The 22,569-nt window shown below is 34.7% G+C and overlaps 1 protein-coding gene across 1 annotated transcript; it reads right to left on the bottom strand.

Moving 5' to 3' along the window:
- Positions 1–316: 316 nt before the first annotated feature.
- Positions 317–22,076, bottom strand: LOC121411952 (nicotinamidase-like). Its single transcript, XM_041604865.1, has 8 exons — positions 21,878–22,076; positions 13,512–13,638; positions 12,807–12,863; positions 10,050–10,156; positions 8,990–9,107; positions 6,438–6,566; positions 5,155–5,466; positions 317–3,819 (listed from the first exon to the last, which is right to left on the bottom strand). Exons 1-8 carry the CDS (start codon positions 21,976–21,978, stop codon positions 3,640–3,642), a joined length of 1,131 nt encoding a protein of 376 aa, XP_041460799.1. The 5' UTR covers positions 21,979–22,076; the 3' UTR covers positions 317–3,639.
- Between the last annotated feature and the right edge of the window lie 493 nt (positions 22,077–22,569).

Genomic DNA, 22,569 nt, shown 5'->3' on the forward strand with positions numbered 1-22,569 from the left:
ATGAATAGCTAGCTGTATTGACAAGAATTGAATTAAATCCTCTAATAAATAAATGAATGTTAAACAAGTTAAATGGCAATAAAAAGATGGCAATAAAAAAGGAAATTCAATCGAATCAATATTGATAGATTTCAAAGAAACAATCCACTTTAAACCAAATCTAATGACAGACGCTCTCAGAAATAAATGATTCAGTCTGAACCAAGCCTATCAGAGAATCAATCAGATTGTCGAAAAATTGTCGTTTTGCAATGACTCATTTCAGAAGAGCATAAAAGGGTTCAGTTATATTTCTGATTTTTTTTTTTACAAAGGCTAGGGAATGTACACAAGTCTTTTGCAGCACTATGTCATTTAACTTACCAGTAACCAAAACCATGGTAGTTGGTTTACAATCTGCAAAATGATTTAATTATAATCTGAATTATAATTTCTGTTTGAGTATTGCACACAGAAAAATATATAACATTTTCATTATTCTTTTTAATTATGTTTGATTCTTGAAAGTTGGAACAGCTCTGTACGTCACACCAAACGAGTCTAATTCACTGTTACTAGTAATATAAATGATTGAAGGCAGCAGAAAAATAATTGGAATATATACAACAATAACAATAATGCTAGAATAACAATAATGAAATACTGCACTATACACACTATGAATGAAACAACAAACCAATGTGGAGGGAATATGTTGATAATTCATTATCAGTAATTGAAAGCTATCAGCGAATGAAAGATAATCAAAGGCATTTACATTTACATGCAGATGGACATGTACGTTCTTTACACATATCAAACACATTTAATAATGAAGAACATATAACATCTAATAATAAGATGATAATTACATAGTACAAGAAGTTATTAATGAGATGCTATCAGATAGAAAGGAAATGTAAAAAAAAAATATTTGACTTTTATATAGTGCTAAATACACTGCATCAACCTTTTTAAGTAACAATTCTTCTGACAACAAGATGGCAATGTTTTGAGATGGCAATAACATAAATATGCACTTACTATGTGAAGCATTCAGAAAATAGCAATATGGAATACAGTGGTTGAGGGAAGTTAAAATAATAAATAAAACCCTTTATCATTTAAAAATTCAAATGATTTTTTGGAGGCACATTCTTCATAGTCTACAATATAAAATATCAATATGAAACATAAAATTTGTTATAAGGCTTTGAACATTCACCTTCAATGGAAAAAAATAATGTGTTTGATAATAAAAGTTTGATTGAGATTTCATCTTTCATTATTGGAAATGCATGTACTAATTTCCTCTAAGAAATTAATCATATGCACTGCTTAAACCTTCAAGTATTATAAAAACCAATAAGTGAAAGCTATGAACCATTGATTTAACAGATAAAATGAAGTGGAAATCTGGAATCTATATACCGGTAAACATTTCCAAAAATTTCTGAAATTAGACTTACTTTTCTAAGCCTTCATGTACTTTAAATGTATTATACAGTATATATCGTTCTAGTATAAGTCAAATATCGATACAAAATAAGTTAATATGTCAAATTTTTAATAGTAATGTCGTTTCATCTCAAATACTCTCACATAATAAAACTTTAAAACTGATTATAATTATTATCATACACAGCAATATTCAAAACAAGATCCCATGCCAATTGTTCTCATTATGTCCAAATTAAAATTTTAAAAAGGAATGCTTATGATAATTGCGGAGTAAATACCACATTTGTAATACTATGAATGATAAGATACATAAATGCCTCTTCTCTTTGGTATAAAAATACATAAAATTCCACACGCAATTTCCTGTGTTACACTTTTTGCAGTTGCACACTCACAAAAGGTCTATTGCTATTAATCAAATTCATCAAAACTAACAATTTTCATTTCATAACATTAACCCGTAATTTTCTCCATACATAATTTCATGAAATAATGCATGTATTTGTTAGTTGTATGATTTCTTCTCTTCTGATTTCTCTTGATAAACAATTGTGATATTATTCAATTTTTTATTTTTCTATAAAACTGTTGTTGAGGTTTTTCCGTATTATAGATTCAAATATCCCCACTATGCAATTCCAATTTTTTGCTCCCTTGAACATGATATACATGTAAAATACATGTAGATTGTTTTTTTCTTATTTGAATTAGTACACCTTGTTTTTCTTTATTCAAAATTTAAGAAATTCATTACATGGTCTATGGTAATTTTGAGATTCTTATCAATAGCCGCATCTGACAATCATTGCGTCACACGACAAGCATGGAAATAAAGAAAGAAGTACAGACAGATGAATTGAAAGCAATGAGAATGTATCTATGCAATGCATAATAAATTGGCTATAAGATTGGGGCCATGTTCAAAAATATCCCCTCCCACTCACCCCCCCCCCCCAAAAAAAAAAATAGGCCTTAGCCGCATATATTGCAAAAAGTACCAATACCAACGACTCTAAGATTGTCCATGTTATTACAATGCATAAAAATCCTTTAATAAAATTGAATATGTGTTTTTGAGAGCCTTAAAACTTCAGCATGTTGCATAATTTTCTACTACATTGTGAAAGATAAAATTACATGACACTAACAGCCTGTTTCCATCAAGTGTCAAGCCCCCTACAAGACTTTGAAGCAGACATTTTACACTCTCCATCAGTAAAATCTTATGTACATACATGTTAAAGTAGTTTAGTACTGTCAAGTGAGGTGAAATTCGAAGCCTAAGTTTTTATTTATGTCTCTTCTAAAGACTGAAAGCATTTTGGATGATGAAGTCAGACGAGATTTGCATGAATATTCAATTTTGCAAAAGTTTGTACTGGTATCTAAACACTATGAAAAATAATTGATTTCACATTATGCTGTAAGTAACACATGCATGTACAGAATATGAAGATACATGTAGTCATTGTAGTATACAACTATGTAAGAACATGGAAGCATATACATGTTTTTCTTATAAATGTACCGGTATATAATTATGACCACCTGTATATTAACCCAGAAGCGGATCCAGCAGGCTTTAGATACAGATAACACCATTTCATGTGCCATATTCTTTATGCAAAATGATGGGCCTGTCCCAAATATTGTGCATTATCCAACAAGGTCTGTCCCTGCACAAACCTTTAAAAAAAATAATTCTATCAGTCTGTTTCATTATCTACCAACTGTTGATATCTCATGAATATGCCAATTAAATTCTCAAAGTGAAAAATACAATCTGCTCTTTCAAAATAGGCAGAAATATCTGATTTTGAAAAGCTTTTATCTCTGCTCACTTGGTAGTTATAACTAATTAAACATAATGCGACTGTTTTTTTGTAGTGCTTATTCTCATTTTAGGGAGGCATCATACGTTAATATCAGCTTTAAAATCCCAAGGGTCCCCATACAATGGCGAAAGACGGCTAAAATCTCTCCTGCCTTGGTAGATAACACTTCCATTTTATTATCTATATCCCAGTGATATGGCTGACAGTCTGCAGGTGGTCTGAAGAATCAGTGATCACGCAGTAGTAAATTGGCAACAGTTCTACATGCAATGCCTTCCTTTTGTCGTTCTTGACCTACTCCGATCATGCTACCCTGATGAGTTAGTGAAGATGCAAATTCTCCAGCCATTCACGAAATCTCATTTCACATATCAAGTGAGCTGGAATTCTCTACAACAAAGCCGTTGGTTAGTGGTTTATCTCCATGGTCACTGTTCATGCTTGCAAGCTTGACTTTGGCTTTCCGTCTAGCGAGGGCGACATTCTCAGCCGCCTGCAGAGCCATCTTGGGAACCCTTGTGTTGGCTTCAGCCATTGACTTGACCTGTTACAAGGAATACATACAAAAAAAAATTGTATTGAAAATCAATTTGATATTGTCGTAATAGCTTCTGTCAAACATATGCACTGAGACACAGGTGAACAATATAGGATAAGGAAGAATTGAAGGATGTTTAGGAACCAGTTCGGTGTCTTTAAGAACTGTACCCATACTTCTTCAATACAAATGTATGAAAATTAACATGCATCTTTGTCAAATCACATCAAAGAGAACAAGCTAACAAGCTGGCCATGTTTGTACTAGGCCGGAGTAGTGGATTCTGAACCCATTGATACAATCAACTGAAGGTAACGTTTTTCACGTGTTCCAACAAAGCAAGTGACAGAGGCAAAATTCATTAGATCCATCCTCAAAAAACCCTGTATCAATTAAATTTCAAATTATGGTATAAAGCTATTTCACTGATATTTCTTGGTAACAACAAACAGGATGTAAAGCATACTGTAAGGATGATTGGCAAACTCCTATAAACATTTTTTTAGGTTCAAACCTTCGTTTTATCGTTTCTTGAAAATAACAGGATAATTGACAGTGCTTTGAATAACTTCAATCCAGCAATAATCAATAGTATGTATGCAGTGGTAGTTGACATAAAGAGAGAAGAAAAAGCTAAGAATCCCTCCTCTTTTTTTGTTAGAATAAATCTCCAAACTTAACAACTGTTCACAAATGTACTGGCACAATCGGTCAAATCTATAACCTTCTTTTTACTCTTAAAGGTGAAAATATTCATATCAATAAATATTCATATCTCAATAAATGAGTAAGATTCACAGAACAAAATTCTGAAAATTTGATCAAAATCAGATAACAAATAACAAAGTTATTGAATTTTAAAGATTTGCATTTTTCTGGTGAAACAGTTCTAGGCATGTCTTTATGAATATTCATTAGGTGGGCTGATGATGTCGTATCCCCAGTTGTTCTTTCATTTTATTATATGAGATTAGGTTTATTCAAAATTTTCTACCAATAACAATTGGATTGATAACTGATTTGTTATTTATTGCCGCAACTTATCTCATCACGATTAAGACACATAATTTACACATGTATGAAAAAAAAGAAACATTTATGATTTCATGAAATTATATAAGAAAAAGGAAAGTGGGGATGTGACATCAGCCCACCTAATGAATATTCATGATGATATGCTTATATAATGTTTTCACGAAATATTGATAAATTTTAAAATGTCATTATTTGTTATCCGATTTTGATGAAATTTTCAGCATTTTGCTGTGAATTTTACTCTATTTATTTAGATATGAATATTTTCGGCCCTGACCATCACTTTAATGACACTATATTATTCACCTGCGTAGAAGACACCATAATACAACCTGCTTCCTCCATCTCTCTTCTTGCCTTATCACAACTCTCCGTTGTCAGCCCTCGGCAGGCGTCTTCAATGACGAATGGCCTGAACCCAAGGCTTGCTGCATCGATAGCTGTGTGTCGGACACACACATCATACGCCAAACCACAGACGTAGACATCAGTGATACGCCTATCGCACAGTGCCACTGCTAGTTCTGTTTGAGAGAGCCGTTGATTGTCAAAGAAGGCTGAGTAGCTATCGACATGGTCACACACGCCCTTATAGATGTCCACATGGTCCTTTGTGATCTATACAGGAATAAAATATTACATTCATCAAAATTCAACTTTTTTTTATATTTCAATAGTATTTTACTGATACATTCCAATAAAACATATGATACAGATCAATAAGGATTCATACTTTTTGTGTTTACACATAGTAATGCATATAACAAAGTAAGTACAAGTTCGTTACATACAATTATTGCTTATGTAATGTAAAAGGTTAGTATAGAAAAAAGAAGTATAGACCCCCCCAAAAAAAAATCAAAATTCAACTTACATTTCTGGGTGACTTAAAAAAGTTCACACTTAAAAAATTGCTGGTGTAATCTACTTCCAAGAAAAAAAAAGGCAGACTGGCTTTCAAACAATCTCCTGTTCATCCAAGCATAAAAATAACTGCCTCATTTAAACAATCTTTCATATAATAGAATAATTAACTATTCAAAATAGCAATATATTTTTTTTCCACTCACATGGTAGTGTGTTTTTTACTAAAATATTGAAATTTAAAAACATGATTTTATCAAAGTTAGTCAAAGTAAAAAAAAATGGACATATACTCTGCAAAGGCCTGTAAAATTATTATCAAAATAATTTCCCCAGCAATTGAAACCACCAATGGGATACAATAAAAAATATTCTTTGAAATTATATTAAGGAAGCTCGGACTTCAGAGGAATTATTTTACAGTTTTAATCACAAACAATTGTTTATAAAATGGCATTTGTATAAAAATGCATTATCATACATCTTGCGGTGACCATGTCAGTTTTCTCTATAAAACAATTTCTGAAAATTTGTTAAGCACTATCGTGAGCTTGAGTATGTCATATGTTATCAATCTACACTTGATTGATCACAATTTCAAATATTCAGAATTTCCTAATTCTAAATCACAATATTCTCAAAATCTCACTAGCCCCTTCCCATTCTTTGCATTGAGTATATTTTATCTCGGTATTTAGCTGATGAACCCTTTGATGTACACAAACCTTAAGATCTGCATGAAGCTTAGCCCCGTGTGAGTGTTGTACACAGTGAGCGGGCCATAACGTCTGCTCCATGGGGACGTGCCCATCAAACACTACAGTATCAAAGACGCAAGCATCCTTCTGCTGGACCTACATATTGAAAAAAAACAAACATGCAATCATTTCTAGCAAAGAATTCAATTTGAATATTTTTGATAATCTTTCCAACCCCTCCCCTCTTGCCAACTTCCTCCCCCCCTCCTCGTTCATACCAATACATCATCTACATGATGTCCATCATGCCTACCTCTGCTGGACCTACAGATTCAAGTACATGTACATGTATAGACCAAGAAACATGGCAAAATGTAGAGATGAATAGCAAATTTTGATGAGGTATTAAATTTCAAAATTTAAGGGAATATTTAGTAACATCTCCCCCCCCCCCTCTTCATCACCACCCTTCTTCATATCAATATCTAATGTGCATAAAAATAATGCAATACTGGAACATTAAATTGAAGGACATTATAACCTCAGTATTAAGGCCACTTGCTATTAATATTAATGACCACATAAAAATAAGTGCATGACATGACTTTGAACAGTTTGGTAAAAAATTAGGATAGATATAATATATATATAAAATCAAGAATCATAATGTTAATAGACTCATGAAAGCCATTTTCTCCTCATATTTTTACCACACAAACAGTGTGTGTCCATTTTATAGCCCCGCAAATATAAAATGCATGTGAGAAATTGTATGTATGTTAATAAATATTGTAATTGATTACCAATTATGTCAACACATTTAAAAAATGAACTTTCATTATTGGATATGTTCTTCTTTCCATGAACCAATACCCCTCAAGAACAGCTGAAGTTGTTATAATAAAAATAACTTATTTTATCCACACTGTTTACCTATATTGTCTGGTACATATCACCCAATAAACATTAACCCTGACAGGAAACTGATCTCAATTTATTGATATTACATAAGATGATGTAACAATTGTAATCCTGTATTGCATGGATAAACAAAGACTATAAATACAATGACCTATTCATTTGACTGCACTATTGATTTGCCCACCACATAATTAATATCCTAAACATATAAGATATGCTATTTTGGCAATATGAAGAATTACTGGAACCCCCACCCAAAAGAAAAACAAACAAACAAAAAACCAAAAACGAGACTAGGCAAAAAAATAGGGAAAATTTCAATGTATTTTTTGCATTGAATGACTTTGTTATATGTTTTATGTAGATGTGTGGTGGACAAGTCTTTATACCTTGAACCTAAGGTCTATAATTTAAACCCCACTGCAGCATATGGCAGTCATTTATCTACATTTGCCACTCTCCACCCAGGTAAACTACCTGTAAATGGGAAACTAGGAAGAATTCCTTGAAGGATCGAGCACCCGATCAAGGTAGCCATGCTAAAGCTTATGTGATAGCAAGTACCGCTTGGGGAAGTTTGCATTAAAAAGCATATTTATTTTAGTATCATTACTTTATGAATGTTATAGCCATAATCTATGTTTACTCTGTCCGGTTCATGCTAATGTCAATGAAGTCTTTGAAACTACTGTAACATTAATTCTTAAAGTTTAATACTTCAAGTATCTCCTACCCACTCCCTACCCCCAGAAAAAAACTATTATACTGTTGTTCTTTTGTTGTTGTTTATCACTAATTGTTTGGCATCACCTGTGCCTAGGAGGCAAAAAGTGAACTGAATTACTATGACTCGCAGGTCTCTCTTGCCAATGTAACTGATTGAAAAAAAAATCATGAATATATAAACAATTAGGAAAATAAATGAATCAATTAATTAAAAAATAAAACAATTTCTTTTCATCACAATTCGCTGCCAAAACCAAATCAAATATTTTTATTTACATTGAAGTACCATATTTATTCAAAATATGAACCATGGTGTCCATAAACAACATGTCATGAATCTTGAGCACTTTCAGGGGTTAAAATTCTATCAAATGCAAAATGGCCACTTATCCAAAAATATATTTGTGTCTGAGTCAGAGTACAGTTTCTTTTAACTATTATTGGAAAAAAAATCTTAAAGGCAGACAATGTTTGCCTTACAATAATGAGTGTGGACTTGTTGGAATGTAACATATTTGCATAAGACACCCTACAAGATATGATTGTTTTACAAGCAAAGGTTTGGAAGATACATGTGTACATGATATGTCAAAGTGGGGGTTCTAAGTGTCCTATACAAGAGTCTAACAGACTTACAAGAATATGAACAGTAATTATTTCCCTTCAAATTTTCTTGAAGAAGGCCAGACATTTATTTCTCTCGTTGATGATTTTAGAGATTCAAATAAAGTGTAGCTAAAAAGTCCCTTCATTTATTCATTTACGCATTTATTTTTCCTTATACGGGATTATAATGTTCCTGCACAAACACACACAAGTTAGTCATTCATTTATTCATTTTAAATTAATGATCTGTTTACTACCCCCTCCCCCTCTCCCCTGCCTGACACACATAGATATTGAATGTGGATCTACCATAAAGCTGAACTCACTTTTGATGTATGGTGAATATTTCGCAAGCAGACATTGTTGTGGAAAGAAACATGGTTCTCAGGATGCCAATCATACGTGTAGATGACTTGTTCAAACATACCCTCATCATCAAGAATTCTAAAAATGAAAATGGACGAAAAAAAAATTATTTGAGTAAAATGGGTTTGAATGCATTAACTGTATCATTAACATCTATTTGCATTAAATGTACAGTATAGCAAAATCATTAATTATTGCATTCATTCTAATAATGCAACAGACCCACTCTGATCATGTAGTAGAACTGGCATAGCCTAGGTATTAACCTTTTCCCCTGTCAATAGTCACTATGAGAAACATTGCTCATCATTATACTAGGAAAGCGGACTTTTAAGCAAAAAACATACAATCAGCCTTGTATGGTGATCGACCCCATTTATACGGCCAAGCAATTATGACATTAATGGTGTTAAAGCGGAACTAGTCATTTGCCTTCCCATTTTAATGTTAAATGAATTCGTGGAAGACCTTTGCTACATATGTAGGTTCACAGATTTTCCACAAATAAAGGAGTGTACATGGAAAGAAAATTTACTCTTTTTTATCCAACAGAGTTCATGTTTTTATTGGATAGACTAGCGTGATATAACATTTGACCATATACATGTAAGAAGACAACAGCCGAGTATGGAGTTGGTATCATAATAATAATAATAATAATATGATAATAATAATAATAATAATAATAGTAATAATGATATATGCAACATAACACTTCATATGAGGTATATCTTGATTTTGTGGGTCCTTCAAGCTATGATTTTTTTCCCTGTTGTATAATCAAAGATTCAGTAACAAAACAGGGGAAAAACAAAAAAATTAATATTAATATACTATTAAAAGAAAGCAAGTTCCATTTCCCTAATCACACATAATACATATGTATTTTTTTTTTCATTGAGAAGCCCAATTGTCAAGGTTTGTCAGTACAGTGGGGATAATCATCTCCTAAAGCTGTCAATCTACCCAGCTGCCAGTAAATGTTGATGTCTCAGTAATTAATATGTGTGACGACTCTACCTGTTAATGACAGGCACAATTTCTTCTGCCTGAGCCACTGCCAAGGATCCATCAATAAAATCATTCTGTACATCAACTGCTATCAGAGCTGCTTTGGGTTGAAGAATCTAAAATGAAAAGAATGACAAACATTGGCAGTTATTTACTTAGTAGTAATAAGATAATGGTTTCCTCTTTTCCTGCAAATGAATAGCATATACATATACTTCCAAGTGATTTATTTTGATTCATGAAGTACCAGTATAAAGTGTAGGAAAATGTACTCCAACTGCCCCAATTATTAGGTGTTACATGTACATGTAAATGGTAAGCATTAAATGGCTTGCAATAACTTTTTAAAACTTATCTTGAAGTATTCAATAGTCAGTTCAGTATACATGTATCTGACAACATAACATTTTTGGCTTCCCAAGACTTTTTAAACTTAGAATTAGATTTAGATTTATTCATTCCCGTTCAATTTTTTTTAAGATATAATCAAAGTAACAATATATATTCAATATAATACAGACAGTACAGTGGTATTTCATAACAAATATTGAAGATAAATTAAATGAAGTTAATGAGTTGCAATATTTTTGAAAATTAATATTTCTCTTGAAGTACTCAATAGTCAGTTCAGTATACACGTATGTATCTGTACTATCTGACAACACTGATGGAAGTTTTGACATTTTTGGATTCCCATAACTTTTTACACATTAGACTTAGGTTTATATCTATTCATTTCCATTCAACAAATATTTCAAAATATAATGAAAGTAACAGTATATATTCAATATAATACAGACAGTTCAATGTCATTTCAAAACAAATATTGAAGATAAATCAAACAAAGTTAAAGTGAGTTGCAATTATTTCTAAAAATGAATACCTTTCTTGAAGTACTCAATAGTCAGTTCAGTAGTGACAACACTGATGGAAGTTTTGACATTTTTGGCTTCCCATAATATTAGCACAGAGTTTGACCATGGTCTCAGTAAAACCCGACTTCAGAATGCAGGCCACTATTGTAACTTTTTTTTAAGTATTCAACAGAAAGCTCAGTCTACATGCACATGTATCTGCATAAGCTAGAAGTGTTGGTCAAGAAGTTGGACTGTTTCATTGTTCTCTGTAAAGATAATTTTACCCTGGCCCATATTTCATGTGTCTATCCATGTTTTCTCATCTAGAGCACTGAGCAAAATACTGAGGAAGTAGTTAAGTCTGCAAGATTTTCAATGGACCAACCACCTGACTGCACGCTCATTCCAACATGTACAGTATCCCTTCAAACGTTGTTTAGCAGGGGTATTTACTTAAAAATGTAGGCATAAACAAAGTACCAATACATGTGCATGAAGAACTCATTGACTTTTAATAGAAAATGCACGTATTGCAGATATAAACTAAAAGGGAAAAACCAGGGGAGCTTTGACCTTGCACTTGATGCTCCACATGTTGATTAAACTTTCCTAATGGAGGAAATACTTCCTTCACATTTTAAAATGTTGACAGTGTGTTACCATGGTAACTAACAGCTAAAAACACTACCCTGGGAAGCTCTCTAATGGGAAATGCAAACATGTTGTTTTAAGCTACTCTTAATTGCTTAGTTTTGGTCTGTTGAACTCTATTGCTTTGGACAGGGGGTCCAATTATGAGTAAACAGGGGGGGGGGGTATTCAAGAAATATCAGGAACAGAGGAAAATTTGTGCAACCTCCATACCCATGTACATGCAGGTATATTAATCAGAGAGAGCATAAAGCTGTCATAAAAACACTACAAACAAGTAAAATAAAAAAAATTGTACGCACAATATATACACAAAACTGTGCAACTAAAATTTGAGATATGATAGAGAATCTATCTTGTTAGAAAATTACTCCATCACTGGCATGTAACTAAAGGGAGTACTCCGGGTTTAAAATGATAATATCTACATAAGAGTAAAATTCACTGAGCAAAGTGTCGAAAATTTCATCTAAATCTGATTTCAAATAATGAAGTTATTGAATATTAAAATATTTGTGAAAACAATTTTATGCACATTGCCATGAATAATCATTAGTTGGGCTGATGATGCCATGTCCTCACTTTCATCCTCTTCCTAATGTTATTCCACGAAATTATAAATATTAAATATTTTATATTCTTAGATACATGTGGATGTGGTTTGTCTCCCTTAAAGTTGAAGAAATAAACATATCTACATGTAATGCATTAAACTCAGTTGTCAATCCAATTTTTTTTTTTTTTGAGGATCATATTTTTAGCCTGAAGTTCATAGCTGAAGAATGTTGATGGAACAAATTATGAAGAGTAAAAACTGTAGTTGGAGTTTATGGTGTCATTTTTACTCAATTAGATAAATGGATTGTGACTGTGCTGCTGTTTAATCATCACTTAATGTATCATACAGCCTTTCAATAGTCTATCACATTGTAAACATGATCGTATGAGAATGTACATGTAAAATGTAACAAACTAGACTATAGTATTTCATAACAACATCAGGCATAAAATACCCCCTCCCTTTCTTTCTCACTCTTTTCTTCTTCCCATTCTTTAATGTTATTCAAACATTTATATTATTTTTCATGACAAAAGTTCTTTACCGACATCAAGGCAAAAATGTACAGAAAAATGCCCCCCCCCCCTCTGGGAAATGTGATATTCCTGTACACATGCCAATCTTAATTTTGTTAGAAGTTATATGAAGAGGACATTAACAATCAACAAATGAAGATTGTACATGTAGTTCAATACTTGCCATAGGTAACCAGTATCTCCATAGGATATGAAATTCATCCCTGTCAATGTAGTTATCCTGTGAAAAACAAAGATTATTAAATCTACTACATGTAAATAGATGCGATTCATGTAGAAAAAAATACAACTTCAAAATTGAGCATTTTTATCCAGCAGGAGTTCAGTGATGCCTAGATACATGATACAGCAAAATATTTCAAAGCAATTCATTTATAACTATCCGAGATAGAAACAATGCAAGATTTTTTTTTAATAAAAAATTAAAGAGGCTTAAAATTACCATACTCCGTAAGAACATTTTTATCAAAAAATCAAATGATTCCATGCAGGACAATACAAAAATGACTGTATATTCCTTCACCAAGATATTTATCTATCTACATGTACATGTAAATCGTACTGCTTTCAACTCAAATGAAGTACCTGGCAAGATTAATTCATTTCAATGCACCAAACGCTGGAAACAGCAGCTAGAGTTACAACCAAGGTATAGGACACTGCTGCTGAAAAAAACAACTAAATATTGTGCTATACCACTGAACATATATCAATTGCTATAATGCCTCACTTATCCTACTTTAATGTACATGCACCTACCACCCCTCCCCCTCCCCCTCCCATCTACCCATTCCATGCCTCGAAATATCCCCCACCCTCCACCATCCCCTTGTCACTATATCATCATCATTTCTCTTGCTTTGAATACCTGATTATCATCTAGCTGTTCAAATATCCGTCTTGATTCTGTTTCTGTGAGAGGAAAACTCTTGCCATCGTCTACAAACAGATCAAGACACATCTCATGAAATTCATCTTGGTCTAACCTGCCATCCCTGAAATAGAAAAGGTTAAGGAATAAAAAAAAGAAAGGTATGTAGGACTTTAATGAAATGCATAATCATAGCTCTCAACTACATGTATATTGAATATCTGCAAAATTTTGCAATACTTCTACATGTATTTATCAAAGGGATACCATTTAAACATGCAATACATATATTTTTTCCCATTTTTGTAAAAGTTACACATTTTCATATCACTTAGCTTCATAATCAGGATATGGCATAAATTGTTTATTCAAAGTGTTTCATACATTTTCTTTCCTTTTTTTCTTGTTCTTCGTCTCTCCCTTGTTCTCGTTGTCACTCTCTTTGCCTCATTCATTTTGATATACTGTTCATAGTCCTCAAATCTATATTTCTAATTTTTCATGTTTCAATTTTCATCTTAAAATTATTTTATATTTTTCTCACTTTCATTTTTATTACTTTCACAAACATGTAGCTAGTTTTTTTTAGACTACTATTTATTTTTTTTTTGGGGGGGAGGTTCAATTTCCCCTGGTCATCATGTACTGTACATGTAGGGGGTGTGACTTGTACTTCATGCTCATGATCGCATCATAACCTGGACTCAAGACTATCCTTAATTAACAGACTAATTGCTGAGCTATTGATGGATAGCAGGCTGCCTACCAACTTGCATATAATGCACTGATCTGGTTAATACACAGAGATGCATTAATGGATTAGAAAACCAACAGGCAATCCAGTGGGCACTCACCCCTATCCATTTGAAACAACAAAAAACAAGAAACCATACAAACTCAAAGTACATGTACACATCATTAGGTGGTTTCAAACCGCCTCGATCACAAGAATCCCCGTTAAATTACGAGAACTTTTTAAGGCTACAAAATACCCGTTAATTATTCCTGCATTCACACCGCCCCGAAACACATCCTTCGGGATAAGTTCCCGAAGTTACGAGCATGCGCAGTATGGTCTGATAAGCAGGCAAGGCGCGAGATTCAAAATCACTAGCCCAGCAGCCACCCACGCCGCCGCGCCCAACGACACGCTGGGCTAAAAGTTCCCGTAATTTGCTTTCACATCGCCAAAAGTTCTCGTAATTTCGCCAAGTACCTACTATTTAGCGGGTATTTTCTTTCGGGGAAATTACGCGTAGTTTGCTTTCACATTACCAAAATACCTGGTATTTTCTGATCGGGGTAAATTTCCCGATCAGAGAATACCTGGAACTGGCAAACTTCGAGGCGGTCTGAAACCACCTAATGGATGATTAAATGGGAGAATTACCAGGTCTATAGTTGGTATGGATGATGTAATGTGACGAGATGACAGTATTACTGACTGAGAGACTCTAGACTATACATTTCAAAAGATGATGTTAATTGAATGATTTATTATAAGGAGGATTTCAATTGATATTTCAAATCATGTCGCAATCTTGGAGTTATTTTTGATGCTCACATGTCCATGTCCAACCAAATTACAAACATTCGCAGATCAGTTCGTTATGAATTGCGCAATATTGGCTTCATAAGAAAATATCTCAGCAACAGAGAAACTGGTACATTCACTCATAGAAGCTCCTTGCTTATATCTTCACGATTCAGTTTTGGTAATAGCCTCCTTTACAATTACTTACCAGATTCTCAACTTGGAAAATTGCACAGGTTGCAAAATGCAGCTGCGCGTATTGTAACTCTATCTAGCAAGCGCAGCCACATCACCCTATATTGAAAACTCTCCACTGGTTGCCCCTGAAGGAATGCAGTCTTTAAAATCCTTCTTTTGATTTTTCATACAGTCAATGGAACTTCCCCCAGTTACAATAGGTCTTTGATGCATCATTACCAAACCTCAAGAAATTAACGATCCTCATCATCTAATTTCTTACAAAATTTCAGTTGCTAAGAAATCATGCGGGAAGCATGCCTTTGCTCATGTAGGACCTACATGTAGCCTGTGGAATTCTCTCCTACACAGTTTGAAAACCCGGACTTCAGTGACCACCTTCAAGGGCAACCTGAAAACATACCTGTATAAGTGTTTTTTTGATAGACATTGACTTATTGTTCAGACATGTACATGTATTACATGTAAATAGCTTTTGTTGTTCTGCTCTGAAGTGCCTTGAGCATCTAATCAAGATGCAAAAAGTGCGCTATATAAATCTTATCTATTCAACAAAAAGTGGGGCCTGTGGGGGGGCATCGTGGTCTGGAAGTCTGACTCTCGATTGTCTAGAGCTTGGTTTGAATCCCATCCATGTTTTCCTTGAGCAATAAATTTATCAACATTGTGCTGCACTCAACCCAGTTGAGATGAATTGGTACCTGGCAGAACTATTTCCTATAAATGCAACAAGGTAAAGTGGGTGTATATTGACCGTTTGAAAAGGCAATAAGATAAAAGTCATTTGAAGTACATGTATTATAGTTAACTCCGAATTTTTCAATAAACATTATGAAATGAAAATGGCAGGATTTTTACCATTAATCTACTGAAGAGCCTTGATATATATGTAATCATTTTGAAAACCGTTTTAAAATGTTTTTAGTAGTTATCATGGCACTGCTACATCTACATGTACATGTACCTTAGGGATATGAAACATTAAACATCTACATTATGAAAAATTTGAGACCTGCAAAAGGTAAGGCAAAGGGCATCAAATTTAGCAATTGATTTAAAATATCTATACACACAAGGAATATTAATACATTCCATATTCCTTTGTCAATATAAGCTTCTCATTTCTTGCATCGGGGGATTTTGGGAATTCAATTCCTTCTCTAAATCAGGCAATGATAAATATAGCTGAAAAATGGACATTGTACTGAATCAAGGAAATGAGGTGCATTCTGATGTATTGTAGAAGCTCCTTGATTTCAACAAAGGAAGTTTGTCTACAATTCAATCTTGACATGATTTGCATACAATGAAGACCGGTCAGATGATAGGTACCGTACATGTAGTACCAACATGTTTGCAGTTTTTTATCATGAGTATGGAATAGGCTGTGCTGTGACAAAATATTTTGTAAAAAATAATAATACTGGTATATTTTAAAGTCCTTGTCATTTAATAATAATTTAAAAATAACAAAGATCTGCATAAAAGTACATGTAATCACAAGAGGTGTATTCAATCACATTTATTTTGAACAGATTATACTGTACTTTCTTTACCTTGGAAAATATATTTCTTCAACCACAATGTATATTTTGGTGGGAGCACATCTAGCTTAGCATGCATGATGTACAGGTGTATCATTATTTTATAAATCAATTTATACTGCCCAAGACCACAGTTATGCAAGTAGAAGTCTAGAACAGCTCATTGTTGTACCAAACATCACCATTCTAAGTTACCAGCATTAGACATTGCACTTTTTATAGACTTCAAGTCCACTATCAGCACAAAATATAAAAAGCTACAATACTAGGCTGGTAGCCTAATCAAATTGAATTATAAAGCCAGAATTTAAGTATTTTAATCAGAAGTTTTATTCAAAAAACATCTCGGGTATTCTCAATCTTGTCTTTTGGCTTAGAAGTATTTTGCTTACATCCCGGGGGGGGGGGATACACGACCAAAAAAGTGGTAGAGGTGTGCCGCGGGCGAGACAAAAAACAGGGGCCTTGGAGGGGGCTTATTGTAAAAAGAAGGGTCCTCGGAACGGACTTTGGAACTACAATTTTGTGGAAACGGGGGTCCTTGGAACGGATCGCCAGCGTGTGAGTACGTGCGTATGCACCCCTATGGAACGGGTATGCGTGCATGATGCAGCTAGCGCGGCCTCCGCCGGATGCGCTCGCCCAGAGACGATGGTCGGACAGCGCTCGGCGGCCGCTTTTCACCAAAATTGCAGCAGATCAATGCGACCGGAACGGCGTAACGAAAAATATGCAAAGCTTTGGAGCGGATTTCTTTCTTCTTTTTTCTCGATAAGAACAAAATTCTAGGCCTTGGAGTGGCTTTCTTTGGTTTTTTTTCTCAATAAGACAAAAATGATATGCCCTGGAACGGAAATTTGGGTGTAAAAATGGGGGTCCCCTCCGCGGCACATACCCACTATGCATTATATACTGAGTGCCCCCCCCCCCCCCCCGGGCTTACATGTAAATTATAATTCTAAGTCAGCAGCCTGCATGTACACTAAAAAAACCTTTACTAGAGTATTCCCCAGACTGGAGTGAAGTACATTTATAGTAGGGGAGACCGGGATTAGTTGGAACATGGGGTAAGTTGAAACATTGTAATACTGCCCTCAATTTATTGTAATAATAATTCAACACTGTTGTATTATTGATAACAATAAATTGAGGGCAGTATTGCATCAATTTATTTTACAGGCTTTAAAGAAAATTACAATGTTTCAACTTACCCCATGTTCCAACTAACCCCGGTCTTCCCTACCTTGTAAAGGGCATGTATCTACATACAGTACATAGTAGGTATGGGTAGGCCTATACATTGTAAAAAGGGGGAAGTTCACCAAAACAAAAAGATTGTTACATAATGTAAAATTGAGAAATTTCAATTTTTTAATTGTTCATGATAACTACATGTACATACACCTTGTATATTCTTTAAGGAGAGGGTGTGAAAGAATTTTTGTTGAAATTCTGAAGGTACAATTGAATCAATTTTCTTTTTTTTTCTAGAAAATGACATTTTACTGATTTTTCATTTTTACATATTTTCACAATACATAGGAAGCTGCTCGCACACGACGTCACAAATGAAAAAAACTATAAATTATTTCATTAAACTTTTAAGTTTTTTCAAATGATGGAAAACAATCTTCACTAACATATTTTATTATTTTTTCTGTTATTTTTTACACTAAAATGTTTGTAAGGATGAACTTTCCCTTTAAATCCTACAGCCTCCAGACTACAGGCAGTATCACAACAAATCATACAGTGTATCTTTGTTTTTTAAAATGTATGACAGTGAGTCCAAACTTTGTGTGTCCAAACATGTACTTCGCAGACGGCCATTATCTTAAAAGCTATCAAACAGAATTTTTAAACTCTGACATCATTAAAGTAAAAAGCAACCTAAAATTACCCTGTAGCGTTTATAAGTTTCTTTAATGATGAGTTCATTATTGATAAAAAATATTGACAAAATATTGACAAAAGATCAGCAAATTTGTCAACGTTAGAGCCTGTTCCGAAGAAATCTTACTTTCTCAACAAGACTCACGATATCATCGTTTTTCAAACAAATATCATTAAAAAATGTGAGTTAAATGTGGTACTGACCGATTCTATATTTTGCTGTCAATCTTTTATCTCTTCTCACCTTTAAGAGCTTGAGTTATTCTTTAAATCTCCACAAAACTTAGTCCGCAAAGTAACTTAGGACACACTTTTTCAGAATGGATTTCCATCACAGCGCAAAATCGTCGATCAGAATAGAATTTTGAGATCGCGATACCGGCGAAAACCCTTGACCTACTTCACATTTTGGTCAATAATTTCATACTTTACGACCTTGCCGTCAATTTGATAGCTATTAAGTATTATTTGAAGTGGTTTTTGAGTAAAATTTGAACATTTGGACACCCAAACATACGTGACTTGCAAAATGATTTTTTTTCAATGCAGAGAGCTGTATGTCATACAAATTATAAATACAAGATCATTATTATGCTGCATGTACACTATACCGGTATGTCCAAAATTGTAGTCCTGGTATTTTAATTGTATTAAAAATCAGTCTCCACAAAAAACAATATATATTCTTAATCTTACATGCCACATGTACATATAGTCGATCAAAATACTTACCAAACACTTTTTGTAGATTCATCATTCAACCATACAAGCACATTATTTTCTTAAACTTCATCTCACTAACACCATAAATATACATGTATATGTACTATGTACACATACAATTACCTACAAAAAATAAAGATGTACAATTTTTTGCCGAGATCACTATTCCTTTTTATAGTTCCTATATTGCACCCATCTATCTCTGCATGTAAAATGTTTAGGCCATTTGAAAATAGTATTAGACATGTAAATAATGAACGTGTGCTTTCTGCGGGAGAAAATAGAAAATTAACAAAATCATTGAGCTATTTTTACCATCTTTTGCTATTTTGAAAAATACTTGGCCCTTTTCCAATCATTCCTTTATTATAGTTTCATTCATTCAAAGAAAAAAGGTATTGCATTCGAGCCTACTTGTATCAAATTATTTTCTGACATGCCGGCAATTTGGTAATAATGTTTTTAGTTGATTTTTTGTGAACTATGCTGTGCCTGTACACATAGTACATGTAAGTAATCTTTGAATGAAATTAAATTTGAATATTATTAAATTATTGATCACCTTCTTCTTCAAGTTCATCAATAGCTTATTAGTTGTGCACAGATGGCACAATCATCATCATCATCAACAAGACTCTCTATGCTCTTACAGGCGTGGGAGCATTCCGTATGGGACTCTCCCCCGCAGTCATGGCATCACTCTGGGAGAGATATTGCATACCTAGGATGCTGTATGGTTCAGAGGTCATCCACCTGACAAAGGCAGCCCTAGATCGCCTAGATAGGGCCCAAATAACCCTATTTAAAACCCTACTAGGTCTTCCTCGTTCTACTGCCAACGAATCAGTTCACATCCTCACTGGCCTCCCTGCTGTATCTGATATCGTAGCCATCCAACGCCTCAGACTTCTGGGGAAGCTGGTGAACCTCGACCCTTGCAGGCGCAGGCTAGAGTATCGTCTTCTTCTGCACGTTATGTGCCAGCACCCCAGCTCCAAGACTATCCAAATGTTCCAGTCCCTCCTCAACAAGTACGACCTACCTTCTTTCAATGAACTTCTCAACTCCCCTATACAGTACAAACAATGGAAGAGACTCGTCTATACAGCCGTTCTTGACTACAGGGAGGAAGAAACCCAAGCCGCTCTAGCAGCCAAATCCTCACTTCAGCTGCTTAGTCACCTAGACCGCACCCAGAGGACAACTCTACTCCCATCAAGACTAAACTCTCATAGTCATCGCCAAGCCTTATCCCTGAAGAGTCAACTTCTTTGTGGTGTTTATGCTACCAACTCACGTCTCACCAAAATTGGAAGGCGTCACGATAGCACCTGCTACTGCAATGTCAAGGATGAGACTGTAATCCACCTTATAGGAGAATGTACCCTCTACGCGGATGAAAGGAAAAGGTTCCTTGCCAACCTTCCTCCGTATCTCCAACATGATCTTGCCATGACCCCTGCATCACAAGTTGCAGCTGATATTACTAATGTTGTACTTCTTGGATTGGACACTAAAGCAACTAGTATACCTGCTGCTTCAGTTCCCCAACTTCATTACTACTCCCTTCATTTCTTGCATGAGCTTCATGTCAAGCGTTCTCTGTTACTAGTGAACAACAACTAGACAGCCTTGTGATACACTTTACTCCAACTTCGTTCTGAGCCAGTCTCTTTTGTCTCTAAACATATTTATCAAACCACTTTTTTTCTGCGTATCCACTGGATCTCGCAGTTCTCCAGGACTGGAGGAAATCAACAGAAGAAGAAAAGAAGATATTAAAGGCCTCTTTCAGGTGAATAAGGTGCACAGGCATACATAGTCGCACACTACATTAGACTTTACTGCGGCAGCCCGAACACGTACTGAAGACGTGTTGGGGTCTCTGGGGCAACATTAGACTTAGACCAAAAGCTTCGGTCTCTGTTTTGTTGGTTGTTCAGCTGAACTCCGTTGGCTTCAGTCACCAAATACAGAGACCGAAGTTCTAGCGCGATCTGTACTGGAGACTCAATGGCCATATGTTTATGTACTTAAGATCGAATAGAACGGTGAAGTGAATTTGCGCAACAGCCGAGGTAAGTCACTGTTTTTGTTCCTTTTAACTTCATTTTTCTCCGTTTTTTTGCAATTAATGCCAAAAGGGAATATAAATTTGCATTTTGGTCGTGTTAATTTTCAAAATTTTTATTCATTAAAGACAAAAATTGAAGAGCCCCGACGGGGGGATTTTGCATTGCAAGTCCCCTAATGGTGGCTGCACGATAGCGAGCCGTCTGTGTACGAGGAGAAAGTAAAAAAAAAATGTTAAAAAACTCCTCGAAACAGACGGCTGCCAGCTGTCTACATTAGACTCAGAGTCACTGCACCCATCAGAGTTGGAGGTCCATGATCAGACTAAGTTAGGCCTAAAATTAAAATACTTAAAGTTAACTATAGGCCTAAATTAAATATAAAAAGATTTTTCTCACCCTCTTTTGTTGTAGCGTTTCAAACACGTTGCCTCTTTCTCACGATTTCCAGAGAAAGACAGATCATTCTTGAGATTATCGAAGAAGTTTTCTGCAGACATTTTGATTATCTAGTAGACGACAGAAGAGTGAAACTGAAAAATGAGGTTTGGTTCTCCTGGACCTGGTAGGCTCGTGCTTGTGGCACTGAATTTCTAGCTACCGGCTACCGAAAGGCCTCAACTGTCGTTGTTCAACGGGGCAGCGCAGGGTGAAGTTTATGCCTGCATCCGCTGCTGCAGCTTCACGTAACATACAAAGCACAGTTTGTTTACATTCGCGACTACATCACGATTGAGTAGTCAGCTGATTTATGGCGGCGCGCGAAGTGACTCATCCAAAGTACCGTACTCGCATCGTACGTTGACTCGACGCGCGCAGTGCAGTATACCGGAGGGGGGTGTTGGAATTTCGAGGAAAGGACGAAGTGCAATGAAAAAAAGGAAAAGGAGGGAAAAAGAGAAAAGAGGGAGAGGGAGAAATGAATGTGCCAAAAGAGAGAAAAAAGGAATAATGCGGTACTTTTTGAAACAGAAAAGTGATAGAGCAAAGTGAGGGAAGCAAATACTTGTATACAAACAATTAGGCCCCATACGTAGAATGATGCAAAGACAAATTTAGGCAAAAATCTTCTTTTTACAAATTTACATCTG

This window comes from Lytechinus variegatus, chromosome 1, assembly GCF_018143015.1.
Source record: "Lytechinus variegatus isolate NC3 chromosome 1, Lvar_3.0, whole genome shotgun sequence".
NCBI classification, from domain to species: Eukaryota; Metazoa; Echinodermata; class Echinoidea; order Temnopleuroida; family Toxopneustidae; genus Lytechinus; species Lytechinus variegatus.

What these genes read in the sequence shown, in the direction of transcription:
- LOC121411952 (XM_041604865.1), bottom strand. Translation starts at nt 21,978, where the DNA reads ATGTCTGCAGAAAACTTCTTCGATAATCTCAAGAATGATCTGTCTTTC. An exon ending in ATTGTGCCTGTCATTAACAG is followed by an intron (nt 9,108 to 10,049) that starts GTAGAGTCGTCA and finishes TTTCATTTTTAG; the next exon opens with AATTCTTGATGATGAGGGTA. An exon ending in AGCTTCATGCAGATCTTAAG is followed by an intron (nt 5,467 to 6,437) that starts GTTTGTGTACAT and finishes ATTCCTGTATAG; the next exon opens with ATCACAAAGGACCATGTGGA.